At 37.8% G+C, this 15679-nt stretch overlaps 1 protein-coding gene across 1 annotated transcript in view; it reads right to left on the reverse strand.

The window, feature by feature from the left end:
* The window catches only part of TMTC2 (transmembrane O-mannosyltransferase targeting cadherins 2), a 456462-nt gene that overhangs the window by 103100 nt on the left and 337683 nt on the right, over positions 1-15679 (reverse strand). Inside the window, exon 9 of the mRNA XM_003405237.4 lies at positions 5678-5759. Within this exon, the coding sequence (XP_003405285.1) occupies positions 5678-5759 (82 nt within the window). The remainder of the gene's footprint in view (positions 1-5677; positions 5760-15679) is intronic.

The following is a 15679-nucleotide window of genomic DNA, read 5'->3' on the forward strand; positions in this document are numbered from 1 at the left end:
TGACTCACAGGAACCCTACGGGATAGAGTAGAACTGCCCCATAGTGTTTCCAAGGAGCACCTGGTAGATTCGAACTGCTGACCTTTTGGTTAGCAACTACAACTCTTAACCTCTATACCACCAGGGTTTCAATATAACTAACAAACACACCAAAAACACATAATCACCCAGGAGAGTGACTTTCCAACAGAACTCACCCATTTTTGCATTTTCATTGGCATTTGCAAAAACATTTAAAAAAGACTCAAAACAACACGTCTTTCATGTAAACATTTATTTTTAAGCTCAGGAAGTGTTATTATTCATTCAATCTCTGTGTATAAATATCCTAAATATACATAACCAGTAAGTTGGAACTACTATGATTCTCATGGTATCTATCTTCTTGGACAAAAAATAACAAAAAATCGAAGGGATCATTTCAGTAAGTTTGGGAACCTATATCCAATTTCAGAAAGGAGAGTATTTTTAACAGAAGTCAGCAAACACTTGTTACACATTACTGTGAGTATGACCATATGCTAGATACAGATGGTGCAAAAATGGAAAAAAACATCTGCCCTATTCTTAATTACATTAAAATTTTCTGAGAAGTAAGTGTGTAAATTCAAAATAATTTCTATTCCCACAACTGCCCCCAAGTCCAAGGCACCATCATCTCCTTCCTAAAACACTGCAATAAAACAAAACCAAGCCCACTGCCGTCGAGCCAATTCCAACTCATAGCAACCCTACAGGACAGAGTGGAACTGCCCCATAGGGTTTCCAAGGAACAGCTGGTGGATTCGAACTGCCGACCTTTTGGTTAGCAGTGGAGCTCTTAACCATTGTGCCATCAGGGCTCCAAACATAGCAACGGTCTCCTAAAAACCTCCCCTTGCTTTACTCTGATCTTTCTCTTATTCTGTCTTCTCTACACGGTCTCTTCCACTGCTCTTAATTGATCCACAAAGTACTAAAGATTCTACATCGGCTTCCTCAATACGCTCCAGTCACAATGGCCTTTCTCTGCTGTGAACACAAGCTTGCTCTTGCCTCAGACCTTTGCACTTCCTTTTTTCTGTCTGAAACCCTCTTACCTGACTCTTCAGTAGCTGACTTAACTCAAATTTCGAATGTCACCTCCTCAAAGATGCCTTTACTTGAACACACTGTCTCAAAAAATACTCTACCTCCTACCTCATCACCTTCTAAAGAAAACATCATCTTATTTATTTTCTACATAGCACTACTCACTTTCTGAAGTCATCTCAGTTTTTTACTTATGTAACGACTACCCCAGTAACTAGAAGACTGCTTCGCAGCTAGTAAACACATTTTAAAAATCTTAAACTTAATAAAAGCCTTTCCCTGAAAACTTTATACTAACTCATGACTTACATAAACTTGGCATTCTAAAACTGTGCATGGAAGGGCCTAATGATCAAAAAAATCTATCTGTCTGTCTGCCTGCCTATCTATCAATATTATGAAAAGAAATGGAACATTTGTTATAGAAGCAACAGAGATGTCAGAAATGAAGGGATCTAGAGTTTAGTTACCTACAACTAACTTGGGCAAGTCAAATTCATTTCTCTAGTCTTCAATATACTTATTTGTACAATGCAGGGGTTGTGATGCAGTGAATTAATTAATATGGTCTTCTAGCCATAGTCTTTGTAACTCCCACCAAACGATTAGGTAGGATTATGCAAATGAGTTGTTTTTGCCCCATCAATGGGAATTCCAGAACACTTAATTTTGCTCATGAGAAACCTTTACATAGATCAAGAGGCAGTTGCTCAGACAGAACAAGGGGATACTGATTGGCTTAAAGTCAATAAAGGTGTGAGTCAGGGTTGTATTTGTTCACCATACCTATTCAATCTGTATGCTGAGCAAATAATACAAGAAACTGGACTATATGAAGAAGAACGGGGCATCAGGATTGGAGGATGACTCATTAACAACCTGTGTTATGCAGATGACACAACTTTGCTTGCTGAATGTGAAAAGGACTTGAAGCACTTACTAATGAAGATCAAAAACCACAGCCTTCAGTATGGATTACACCTCAACATAAAGAAAACAAAAATCCTCACAACTGGACTAATGAGCAACATCATGATAAATGGAGAAAAGATTGAAGTTGTTAAGGATTTAATTTTACTTGGATAAACAATCAGCAGCCATGGAAGCAGTAGTCAGTAGTCAAGAAATCAAAAGATGCATTGCATTGGATAAATCTGCTGCAAAGGACCTCTTCAAAGTGTTGAAGAGCAAAGATGTCACCTTGAAGACTAAGGTGCACCTGACCCAGGCCATGGTATTTTCAATCGCATCATATGCATGTGAAAGCTGGACAATGAATAAGGAAGACTGAAGAAGAACAGATGCTTTTGAATTGTGGTGTTGGTGAAGAATATTGACTATACCATGGACTGCCAAAAGAATGAACAAATCTGTCTTGGAAGAAGTGTGGCCAGAATGCTCCTTAGAGGCAAGAATGGCGAGGCTGCATCTTACATACTTTGGACATGTTGTCAGGAGGGATCAGTCCCTGGAGAAGGACATCATGCTTGGCAGAGTACAGTGTCAGTGGAAAAGACGAAGACCCTCAATGAGGTGGACTGACACAGTGGCTGCAACAATGAGCTCAAGCATAACAACGATTGTAAGAATGGCTCAGGACCAGGCAGTGTTTCGTTCTGTTGCACACAGGGTGGCTATGAGTCAGAACCGATTTGATGACATCAAACAACAACAGCCATAGTCTTTGTAACTCCCACCAAATGACTAGGTGGGATTATTCAAATGAGTTGTCTTTGCCCCATCAAGGGGATTGGAGAGCTTGCTAATAATGTGAATAAGGTACATGGCACACTTGCGGGGATGGGACCATGCAAATAAGGTGAATGGAACCCTAGCAAGGGGATTGGTCAGTTTTGCCATCCTGCTAGGCATAAAGGGGGAAAGAGAGAGGAACTGTAACCCAGAAGACACAGAGAGGCAGCAGAGGCAGTAGAATCAGGACAAAGAGGGGTGACTGTAATACTGGAGATGGTGAGAAGCAGCAGCAGAGAAATGGTGGCAGCAGGGGCAGCTGAGCTAGGAGACCAGCAAGAGACCAGCAGGACACAGCCTGGCCCACTGAGCAAGAGAGCTGAGCACCTTTGGGGCAAGGCTTTCTGGTGGAGTGGGGTGCCTCTGGCACTTACTTACAGATCTAAAAGAGCTTTGTAACACTTGCCTGAGCAGAGCAGAGGCCAGGTAGAGGGGATGAGAGGCCAAGGGCCAGGGAAAGGCCTGCATGAGGCATGGCTAAGAAGAGGCTGTCCTGATTGAAGAACTATATCTTGAGCATTCCTAAACCTGAATTGTAACCTGTTACTTCCCTAATAAACCCCATAACCTTGAGTATTGTCTGTGAGTTCTGTGTGCCCATTGCAAAGAATTATTGAACCTGGTAGAGAAGTAGAGAGTACTGTGAGAAAGGCAGCTGGTGTCAGAACTGATAAAAAGATTGAAGGGTGGAGGCATGTCTGACCTCAGCCTCACAGGAATCAGCCTTGGGCTATTTATCTTGATTCTCCTTCCCCCACCACACCATTTTTACAGGGGTTATATTACAGGATTCTAAAAGAACTTTCCAGTTCTAAAATTTAGGCATTTGAAGTAGACCCCTCAAATAAAAACCATTAATATTCCTTCAAATGTACATTTTTCCATAGCTTCAGCATAGTGAAACAAGAACATCAAGCACACAGTTATGGACTTCCTGTCCATTTATTGATTATTCTGCCTAAATCCCTCCTCTTCTAGATGCCTCATTTTGAGTCCTTTCCATTTCCCACTCCGGAGTGGGGGAAAAAAAAATGTTGAGACTATGATAAAATTAGAATGAATTATGTAATCATCCCTGTCTTAAAAATAAATGTACTTTATACGTATGCCAAAATAATATTAAAATAATCCAGGGGTACTGAGAAGAATCAGCTTTTAAGCGTGCATTTAAAAGAACATGTGTGATCACTGTTTCCAAATAACACATAACCCATTGCTATCAAGTCAATTTGGACTCAGGAATTTGTTGGATAATTAAAGCTAAATCCAAAAATTTCTGCTCTGAAAAATACCCTCTACCACCACCACTGGAAAAAAATATCAAGGGCATAATATAATATAAAGAAAAATTTATAGAAACAGGTAGAGATGGACAAGTCAGAATAATAAGGGGGGTCAACTGATAATATTAATACTATAGTGATTTTTTTTTCAATTGCAGTTTCAAATGTAGCAGTGATGAAGTTTAAAGGAAGTGATTACTGAAAACCTAAAGCATATAATAAGATTATAGGAAACAAGCTTAGAAGATGCAGTGAGTACAATTAGTTTGAGGCAAATGAAAAGCAGGCAGCAAGATAGGAAAAAATTCTATTTCATATAATGCAATCATAAGGGGTCCTTTAATACTACGGGAAACTAATCATGGAACTACCCCTAATGGTAAAAAAGGGTGCCCAAAATAGTAGGCATGAGAAAATCCTAATTTACAATACTTCGTATAAGTAAACCTATAAAAATAAATTCTGCAACAAACAAGTCAGCTGCTATCTTAACAAGGCAATAAAACTGCACTGGGAAACAAAATTAATTTATGCAATAAATTGTATAAAATTATATGCTGCATTATGTTGGAAAGACAAAACATCACAATCCTAAGTTTGTAAACACCCACACAATGATGTAAATAAATAAACGGACTTGTGGTTGGTTAAGTGTATCCTCTATTTTATTATTTCCATTCTTTCACACTCGCAGCTTGTCACTAATTTATATTTTTACTAGCTGGATACTGGAGAAGGAATTATCTATTATACAAGCATATTAGCTTCATTTCCTCAAGATTTAATTTCCGTCTATCTTTACGTTTACCGCTTGATCATAACTAACGCATCAAAGCCAATAGTGATTAAAACAAATTTTTTTTTTCCCCAAGAGATCAGCAAAAGTAAATGCCTTTGGCTCTTTGAAAGCCATTCTAACTGCAAATCTGGGAGAAATAGGCACATCTTACCAAACACCAAAACAGCTATACACTTCACCTCACTTAACATATGACTCACTACTACGAGATAGTAGAGTGTGACTGAGTTGTTATGTAAGTTATGTAAGCTAACTCCAAAATGATTAAGTCCAAGGCTAAACAGAACTCTTAACAGCTTATCCTTGGCCTCAGTCACAGGCATTTAAAGGCTGGTGTACACCCATATCTTCCAGAAGGATTTTGAGACCAAAACATAAACCTCTAAATGACATGCTCAACAAGCAACATTTCATTATTTAGAATAAAAAGGGAGCTAATATTTTGATTATGTACTACGCATCAGGCAAGGAGCTAGATGCTATCTTGGTGAGATCTCATTTAATCTGCACACTGATCTTGAAATGAACTAACTTCAAATATAGTTTCTCCATTGAAGTCTTATAAAAATTGCTAAAGGAAGATATTTGTCTTTCTATCACGTCACTATTATGAATTGGAAGGTATGAATATAATATGAGGCTAAATCTGCAATGACAAAGCTAATCTCCTCTCAAAATGCACTTTAGCAGCAGCCTTTCATAAAACCTAAATCTCTTATCAGCATTGATAGTAAACGTAGGTGACATGGAAAAAAAACTATCAACCACTCACCATAATGCATGTAACAGTTTCCTTTGGTGGGATCCAGCTCAATAGCCTTCAAGAAGAACTTTTCAGCCTCACTCTTACGACCCTTGAAAAACAGAGAAAATGGGTGATTCAGCAACAGATCATGAGGGACTCTTCATCTCCTGGGCCCAAATGAAGCAGACTAATTATGTCTACTTGGTAATGATTAATGGGGAAAAATGTTTTATTTTTACCTAGATGAGGATGATGAAGGAGAATATGTTGAAAGAGAAGACTGAGGTCAGAATCCTGGGAAACACCAGGATTAGACTAGAAGAAGAGAAGAAGCCAGTGACTTCATCAAAGAGATGGAAAAGACGAGGCCAGGGAAGCAAGAGAAAACATGAAAAAAAAAAAAAAATGGTTTCACAGAAACCAAAAGATTAAGACAGTTTTAAAGAATGGTAAGGAATAGCATTATTATTTTCTATTTTATTTTCTCCCTTTGGTTTGTTTCCTCTTCAGTTCTCCTTCCTTATAAAGAATAATGGTCATTTTAGCTTTTGAGATGAACTTAATTAATTTAGTCCTAACTGCTCACTTTATATATGAAGGTTGTCATAATGTGGTGAAGCTCAAAGAGCTACTGTTACCTTTGCTGCTCATTCAGGATTCCAAACTTCTAATCCAGGATTTAATCTAAAGATAGATCATCCTCTTAGCTATGGTGTTAAGTCAGTATTTTCATCATCCTCAGAAGTAAGCAAAAAAACATGGGAAAAGGTTTACATGTAATAAATGGATTTTGAATGAAATTATATCATAATTCAGATAGACTCTAAAAGTACGCATTTTTCAACTCCAGTGCTAACTTGATTATTCCTTCTGACCCAAAACTGACTACAGAGTAACATAAAGTGGTGGCCCGCAGTAGGAGAACATTCCCGAGAAGAACTGTCCTGGAGCAGCTCTGTCTTATCAGCCTGGTTCCAATTAAGTTCTACGCTGATCGTAATTAGCAGCAAGGCACTGGGTGATGTCCAGAAGCCGTAGTCCATGGTAGAGAAACAATCGTATCTGCTTGCTCCTTCTATCCTTCTAATGTATATACTATATAGCAAATTAACTTCAGGTGATGTGTCATCTCTCTTCATAAAGACGGACAGAGAGATGATAGATATAAATCAAAAAAAAAAAAAGCAAACCCACTGAGGTCGATTCCTTTCGTAGCGATCCTATAGGACAGAGAAGAACTGCTCCATAGTTTCCATGTAGTGTCTGCTGGATTTGAACTGCTGACCTTTTGGTTAGCAGCTGTAGCTCTTAACCACTATGCTGCCACACTATACACAGATACATATATATTTAAGAGCACTGTTTTAGAGATAAATTTTCCAATGTTAGAGGCACAGAGTTAATCTAATATTGCACATGCCACACAACTGACTCATTTCACTACACCCACCATTTTGTTCATCTGCTCAAAAAGTTTCACTCTTTTGCTACATCCTTCATTTACTCATTATCCAAACAGGCTGGAGCTAGCCTACAGCCTCTGCCACTTGTAGCTGGTGATAACCAACTGATCAGACACTGCACTTCCTCATTTCTTCTTTCATTTTAATAATGTTACTGCATGAAATAGCTTCTCTTCAAATCATAAGTCTTTCAAATACCCAATAATTTAAAAAAATATGCAATTCTCTTCAAGATTTCCCATATCAATTTAGCTTCAAAGGAAAAAGGGAAAGCACAGGCAGAAATGCTTTCATACCACAGCATACTTTGATGAAAAAAAAAAAAAAGAATTAGCAAGAATCTTCCCTAAATGATTCAGTAACTAATGAAGCAGGCAGCATGATGTCTGAGTTAAGAGCACAGATTCTAGGCAGGCAGATCGGCTCCCATACTTGGTTAGTTGTGTGATCCCAAGAAAAGTATTTCACCTCTTAGTTGCAATTTTCTCAATTGAAAAAAAGGAAATAATAAAACCTATTTTATAGGATTATTCCATTACCTGAGAAGATACACATAAAGTGATTATCATAGTAACCAGGTACATGGTAATACCTGAGTATTACAGTAAGTTTGTTATTTATTAATGTTAACGTATTGCTTTACATGCCATAGAATTCAAGATTCTTAAAGATTGTGAATATATTTTGTTATATACACAGCCAAAAAATACATGGTCAGCTCTTAAATCATCATTGGAAAATGATATGCGAACAATCTGAAGCAGATAGTAATAAAAGAAACGTGAAATATAAGCTACCATTGGTAAAGAGTCTGTACAAATCTTATTTGCAAAGATAAAAAGGATCCGCGAATTTTCTTCCACTTAAGTTTTTAAGGACAGAAGAAAAGAAGCTGATCTATTACCAATGCCATAGTAAAAGAGGCAGTAAAGTCCTTGTGTATAGTCCATTGGCAAAACAGTAATATGTAGCTTTGAAGACATGCACCAGAACTCAAAGGGCAGTGGCCTTTCGTTGCTCAGTGGACCAGATTATTAAAGGCAATGAGCCCCACTGTGTCATAAATGCAGAATACACACATTGATGCCCAGAACACTCTTTCCCAGATGAAATATTATGTCACCATGGCAAAGACCCATCTTTCTGCTTTGACCACTATTTATTTAGTCAAGTGCAAAATAAGAAGGAAAGTAAAATCCTTCCAAAAGTATATAAAATCAAAAGGCTCCCAGACACGTAAGCCACCTAGACACACACGTTACTGGGTCATGGGAAAGGGGTCATGGTGGTTAGGAGATAACAGTAATTTAATCAAATTTCTGTTTCAACTATCATTGTTTTAGAGGGATGACAGTTAAAAAAGTGGGCATAAAGAAGAAAAAGTCATTTCTCAGCAGGTTTTACTTGGTGTCTTTTAGATTATGTCACCACCTTCTATAAACTAGCATTATAGAGTATCCACTGGTCATACAAAGCCTCATATTGTGCATTTTGTATATTAGTTGGGATGTCTGGACACGTGGTGGTTCAGATAACTGAGAAAAGGGGACTGTGATGGGCTGTGACAAATAAGGAAATTTGAGTTTGGGGCCTCAGTTTCTACTAGCAGCTCCATGACTTATTTGTTTTTGTAGGTTAAAACTTATTTATTGAATGCATACTATTTCTCTTGCACTGTTTGAAGTATTGGGATACATCAGTGAACAACAGAGTCTCTGCTTTCAAGTTCTAGTAGCAGGAGGCACATAATAAACACATAAATAAATAAATTGACCACAGAAAACTTAGGGCCAAATAATTCATTTCTCCAATTCTTATTGAGAGTAAGTGATCCAAAGGCAGGCAAGTCAGTGTTTGAATCTTGCCCCTCTACTAATTGAACTGTGTGATTTTGGGTAGATTTTATCACATCTCTGAGTCTCCTTTTCCTCATTTATAAAATGACCAGAATTAAAACGATTTTGAAGGATTAAGAAAATCACAAATAAAATGGAAATAATTAGCTTCAGATCTAGCACATGAAGCTCTGACATTGACTTTTTTTTCTCTTCTTCTATCTCCTCAAAAGAATTCTTCCTTCCAACTTCAATGGCACCACGAGGTTACCAATATTTAGAAACTTATAAATCATCTGCAACCCATTTCTCCTTTTCAGTATCTCATGTGCTGGCAGAAAGTAAATTTCGTGAATTTTCCATAAAATGTCTCTCATTACTTGTGCTTTTCCTTCTCCCAAGTACTGGTACCTTTCATTTCACATCTAGAATGCCACAGTAGATGCTCACATTTCCTTACTTGCTATACTTGACTTCACCATACCCAATACAGCCAGATTAATATTCTTAAACAGAACCATTTTTATGTTATGCCTTTGTTTAAAAATATTTTAATATCTCCTCTTTCTACCCCTTCTATTTGATAATCATCCTAGTTTTCAAAGTCTTCCACAATGTACCTCAAATGTTCTTGGATAAATTCTCTATACCCCGTCAAGCTACTTCCCTTTTGTACCCTGACCACAGCCCTTATGTCTTCTCTTAATTATTTGTTTTGAGCTGGAATGTTATTCTATTTCTTTACTCATTTGTATTCATTTTATGCTTCAAGCTTTGGCTGAAGTCTCACTTTTCTATAAAGCCCTCTGTGAGAATGGCTCCAATTCCCACCAATCTCCCTCTTCTCTTAATTGTGATATGATTTTTTTTAAAGAGTCATTATCACCACACCACAGTTATAAAACTTGAATTGCAGGTAGGATTTTGGCATAAATTAGCTATGTGATTGAGAATAAGGTACTAGACCACATATATATAAAAAAAAATTAGTTGGCAAACTGAATATTTACTTTGCAAAACTTTAAGTCTAGCTAAGTATTTATAGTTTGAACTTAATTAGTGTATCCTCCCTCACATACACAAATCAGGTAAAACAGTCAAAAAAAAAGGTATACTAAAGCAAAAAATAGCTGAGAGTATAAAAGATTAAAAAATCAAGGGTATAAAAACAGAACAATAGAAATAGTTGATACTTTAACAGCCTAACTTTGAGCAATTCTAGGTTAGAAGTGCTCTACAGTTAGTATATTAGTGCTGATATGAAAATTGGTCAATTGGACTTTAAGCAGTACAGATGGTTATGGGATCAAAAAAAAGAGAGAAGAAGATGAGAGAAGAACTGACCAGAATCAGGGAAGAGGCATTTTCTTGGCCAAGGACTTCACCAGGCTCTAAGGACTAGGAATTTGGGGTTATCAATATATTTATATTGTTTGTACATTATTGATTATAATCAACATATTTATATTATTTGTAGCACTGACTAATCATTAGGAAAAAAAAAAAGACATTATCTAAACTTCCATGAAAAAAATGGCATCCTCAATTGGGATTCCAAACTCAAAGCAAACCTATTGCCATCGAGTCGATTCTGACTTATAGCAACCCTGTAGGACAGAGTAGAACTGCCCCATAGAGTTTTCAAGGAGCACCTGGTAGATTTGAACTGCTGACCTTTTGGTTAGCAGCAGTAGCACTTAACCACTAGTCCACCAGGGTTTCTGCAATTGGGATTAGGCTTTGTTATGTTCTGCAGACTGACAGTAATAAGACACACATATGTAAACAAAAAAGTCAGTAAAGTTTATACAAAGCCAGTCCATGCCATGGGATCAGTTTTCAACTAATTTGTTTCATTTTCCTAATTAAATTGGATGCTACTACCACCATTCAGAGACAGGTACCCACCTGAGTGGGTGAAGAAGGTGAATAGCATCTCTGTGAATGGTTAATCAACACTTTTTCTAATTCCAGAATATAAAACAAATGAATATGTGTTTACACACACACACACACACACACACACACAGACACAGACACAGACACACACACACACACACACACACACAGTACCCTGATCATTCCTGGAACTCCCATTTAAGGAAGCATACAGGAGTATGAAATGTGAAAAGAATTATACAAGTATGGGCCACAGCTTGAATTCTGTTTTATTTTAAAAAGTAAACCACACCCAAACGTTCATACTTATTTTTAGTAACATATTACATGTGGCATCGATCACCCGCCTCAGCAGTGTCATGATACCACAGCTCAGAAATGCTGTTTCACTGAATGACACCTGATGACATCGAGCCTGTGCATTATATTCTAACTTAAATATATATTGTCATTTTATCCAAAATGTAATTAGTTCATTAATCTTGTCCTACAAGTTAGAATTACTTCCATAAAACTTTACCTTTTCTTCTTATATTTGCCAGTGTTCTGTAAACATAATAAGCAGTCAATCAATAAGTAGGCTACCACTATTTTCTTAATATTACTTCATAGCTGATAGTTGTTCCCTTAGTTATTTATGTTTACATGTTATCTGACAAGCCAGATTTGTGAATAAAGTCCTAGCTTCTCTATTTGACATCTGGAAACTGTCACAACAAGTAAGATCTTTGAAACTATAAAAAGAGTTCTTCAGAACTAGCCCACATTCTCAACCAAATATTTATATCCTAACTGGGGATTACTGGGATCTTTGGCATTGGTAGGAATACAAATTAGAATAATAATAAAAAAAAGCAAAGCAGAGAATTTATTTAGAGGCTTCTTATTTCGAGGCTGCTTTAGGCTCAAAAGGTCAGCAGTTCAAATCCACACCAGCCATTCCTTGGAAACCCTGTGGGGTAGTTCTTTTCTGCTCTATAGGGTCACTATGAGTTGGAATTGACTCAATGGCAGTGGGTTTGGTTTTCCGTTTTTTTTTTTGTTTTGTTTTGTTTTAGGCTCTAAATATTTTGATCAATAAGCTTGGCACAGGAAGAGTCTCCACTGGCAATTCTGTATCTAACAACCACTCCCCTATAGTTATAGTGTTTATTCTTTGGGAACGTTTGATGATTGTGAATACGGGTCATTTCTCACAAACAATCCAAATCACACCTTCATTTCACATTCAAGTTTACATCTACATCAATAATAAAAAAGAGGAAAGCAGCTAATAAAAAAGGGGCCAAAAGCTTATATGTAGTTTGGTAAGTGTATTGGTTAAACATGCAGCATAGTTGAGTGAGAGCAAAAGGAAAAACAATTAAGCAGATAGTCTTGAAATATTAATTTGTGAGAGTCACCATTTACAAATATTAGAAGCATTAATTGATATTTTGTTTTGAGCATGACATTGTTTTATACATGTCTTCGGGATGTAAAATGTTTCCTCCCATAAAGAAAAAAGTATTTTAAAAAAAAATCTAAAATTTCAACTTACTCTTACAAATCCAGATAATTTACACTGAAATCATTTAATCCTAACACTGACCAAGTCATTAAATATTATCAAGGAAGGCAAACCTTAATTAGAGGCAAACGAAGTGGTAGAGACAGCAATAGCTTACATGATTAAAAATTCTATTCACCTACTCCCAAAAAATATCCCCCATCAAATTGCCAGGTGCCTAAAATGTATATATTATGACTTTCATTTTTCAGTGATAGGATAAGACATCTTGGGGAAACCAAAAACCAAACCTGTTGCTACTGAGTCAATTCCGACTCACAGTGACCCTAGGGCAGAGTAGAACTGCCCCATATGGTTCCCAAGGAGCAGCTGGTGGATTTGAACTCCCAACCTTTTGATTAACAGCTGAGTTCCTAACCTGTGGGAAACACTAAGATGTAAACAGAAGATACGAAATTGTTCCAGGACAAAAGTGAACATGGCTAAATAGTTTACTAATAATTTGCTGTTTTCCTCCCTGACTTGTCCTCTCATATCCATTTTTCACGAATATCAGGCCTTTTGTTTCCTGTTTTCCAAAATATTCCAAAGCAGAAGCTACCTGAAAAACACCCTGATTTGGGAGTATACTGTCAGAGGACCTACCCTCATTGAAAAATTACATCAAACGACACCGAGGGCAGCTAGAGGAGACAAAGAGTGCCTCACACTGTTCAGGGACACTGCTCAGAATAGGTACCAGGGCCACAACAGGGAGGGATGCTGTGTGGTATGCCAAGGTGAAGGCCAGACCCCAGAACTAGAAATCCCGACCTGAGCAAAGCTTCCCTGAAACCTGCGTCAGGTCCCACTGTAGAGTTATTAGGCTTCAAGGTGACAGTATCAGCTCGGACCAAGATGATCAGCCTCCTTCCCCTCTTTCTGAGCACCATTAAGTCTTCCAGATTCATGTGCACCCTTGGGAGTAGAGGAGGCCACAAAACTGGATGAAATTAAATGGCTGACCAAGGATGATCGAAGACTGCAATAGACTAAATTTCATTCAAATAATATAAAGAAGTGGACAGACAGGTTACATGCAGCTGAACTGCTGGTTTGAAAGACAGGCATGTTATATAAGCAAAAGGGACAAACAAGCAATTTGTAAAAACCAAAATATAACTGGCCAACACACCTATGAAAACATGTTAAACTTAGTATTAAATTTCGCTAAAATGCAAACCAATACAACCCTGAGACGTTATTATTCATCTATCAAAAAATTTCAAAAAAATGACAGAACTCAGTATTGTTCATAAAAAAAGGCACTCATATAACACATTTTGCTCAAAGATAGTAAAATGTGATTGAAATTTTCCCAGAGAGCAATCTGACATGTACCAAAAGTCTTTAAATCATATACACACTTTGACCAAACAATTTTATCTCTAGGCATGTGCCCGAAGGGAACACCTGTAGATACAAAGAGGTGGCTGTTAATTTTCATTGCAATATTGTTCATTCAACTCAATGTCCATCAGCATGAATTTGGTTAACCAGATGTCACTTCAGTGAAATACTATATATCTGTTAAAATGATCTTGTAGAAAATTATTTAAACTGCAAAAGTCTTCATGATCCATAGCTAAATGAAATAAGTAGGTTGTAAATCACCAATTATAGCCTAATCACCTATTTTAAAACTAAAAGAATATCTCTAAGAGGAGAAAAGTATGACCCTTATCACTGGCTCAATTACTACTAGGGTTTCCAAGGTGAATGAGAGAATCCATCTCTAAGTATCTCCAGACTGATGGGGACACCCAAAGTAGACTGTTAAAAAAAAAAAAAAAAGCTGTATTAGTGGTAAAACTACGTCTTGAGAACACAAAGGAAGGTACACTACTGAGTCTACCGAGAAAGCAGAGCAATGGATCAAGCTCCTGTTATGTGCCAGGGTGTGTGTCAAGTCCTGGTATTCAAACCAAATAATAGTGCTTAAATTTTGGAGATGGAAAAGACACAAACTCATAACACTGTCAGTTACTCTTAAGCACCTTGGTGAAACGTAATGCAGAAAGGGGGGATAGAGCAATACAGACAGGGCTTGGGGCGAGTGGGGTTACATTATATAAAGTGGTCAAGAAAGACCTTTGGGGGCATTTGAACACCGACCTAAATACAGTGAGCAAGCCCTGAAAACACCTGGCACGTCTGGAGTGTTAGGGCCAAACAGGGAAGTCAGTATGGTAGGGGTAGGATACATTCCACAGAGAGTCGTAGGAAATGAAGGAGTGTGAAAAACAGGAGACAACAGATCACGAAGGGACTCCTGGGCCACTGTCAGGAATTTGAAATTTCCTATGAGCAGGAAGGAATGAAGGAGTGGTGGTGGTGCAATGGTTAACCATTCCACTGCTAACCAAAAAGTCTGCAGTTTGAACCCACTAGCCGAATAAGGGAGAAAAGACCTGGCAATTTGCTCCCGTTAAGATTACAGCCTAGGAAAACCTATGGGGCAGTTCTACTCTGTCAGAGAGGGCCAGTATGAGTGCAGTCAACTCGAATGCACACAGCAACAACAACCTGAGCATGAACTGATCGACTGCACACGACAGCAGGAGCACCACGGAGGATTTTAAACAGGTACAATGTAGTCATACTTAACGTTTTTAAAATATCACTCTAAATGTTGGGTGGACAACTGACCATAGGGCTTGCAGGAAAGGAAACAGGGAGACCACTTAATAGGTAATTAACACTCTATGCCTTAGACCTGGGTGATAGTGGAAGTGGTCAGACTTGGGATCTTTTTTGACGAGAGCTAATAGAAAGAAGGAGCAGAGAGATTGGGCTTGGTGCATAAATAAAAAGAATAGTCAAGCAGGACCCTGCAGTTTTTGACTTGTGGCACCTGGGTGAATGCAAGGGTCATTTACAGATATGGGAATGACTGTGTGGAAGTGGCTGTGGGGAGAATGCAGGGCTTTACACCACTTCATTCTGGTTCAAACCCCTGCTGATAATGTGCATTTCTAGTAAGTTTCCTGCTGAGAATTTGCATTTCTAATAAGTTGCCAGGAAGTTATACATAAGAATCACATGGGGATCTTATTAAAATGCAGATTCTGATTCCCGTAGGGGTAGAAATGCAAATTATCATTAGGGGACTTGCAGAAATGCATATTCTCAGCAGGGGTTCAAACCAGAAGGATGCCATTTGAATCCCTAGTAGAAAGATACATGTGGAGTAGAGTAAGTGAGTTTGTTTGACTGAAATGCTAGGGAAATAGAGTACGGAGGACTAATTCAGAAAGACTGGTCCAGATACGAGGCCATAGAT

Source organism: Loxodonta africana, chromosome 4 (genome assembly GCF_030014295.1).
Source record: "Loxodonta africana isolate mLoxAfr1 chromosome 4, mLoxAfr1.hap2, whole genome shotgun sequence".
NCBI lineage: Eukaryota > Metazoa > Chordata > Mammalia > Proboscidea > Elephantidae > Loxodonta > Loxodonta africana.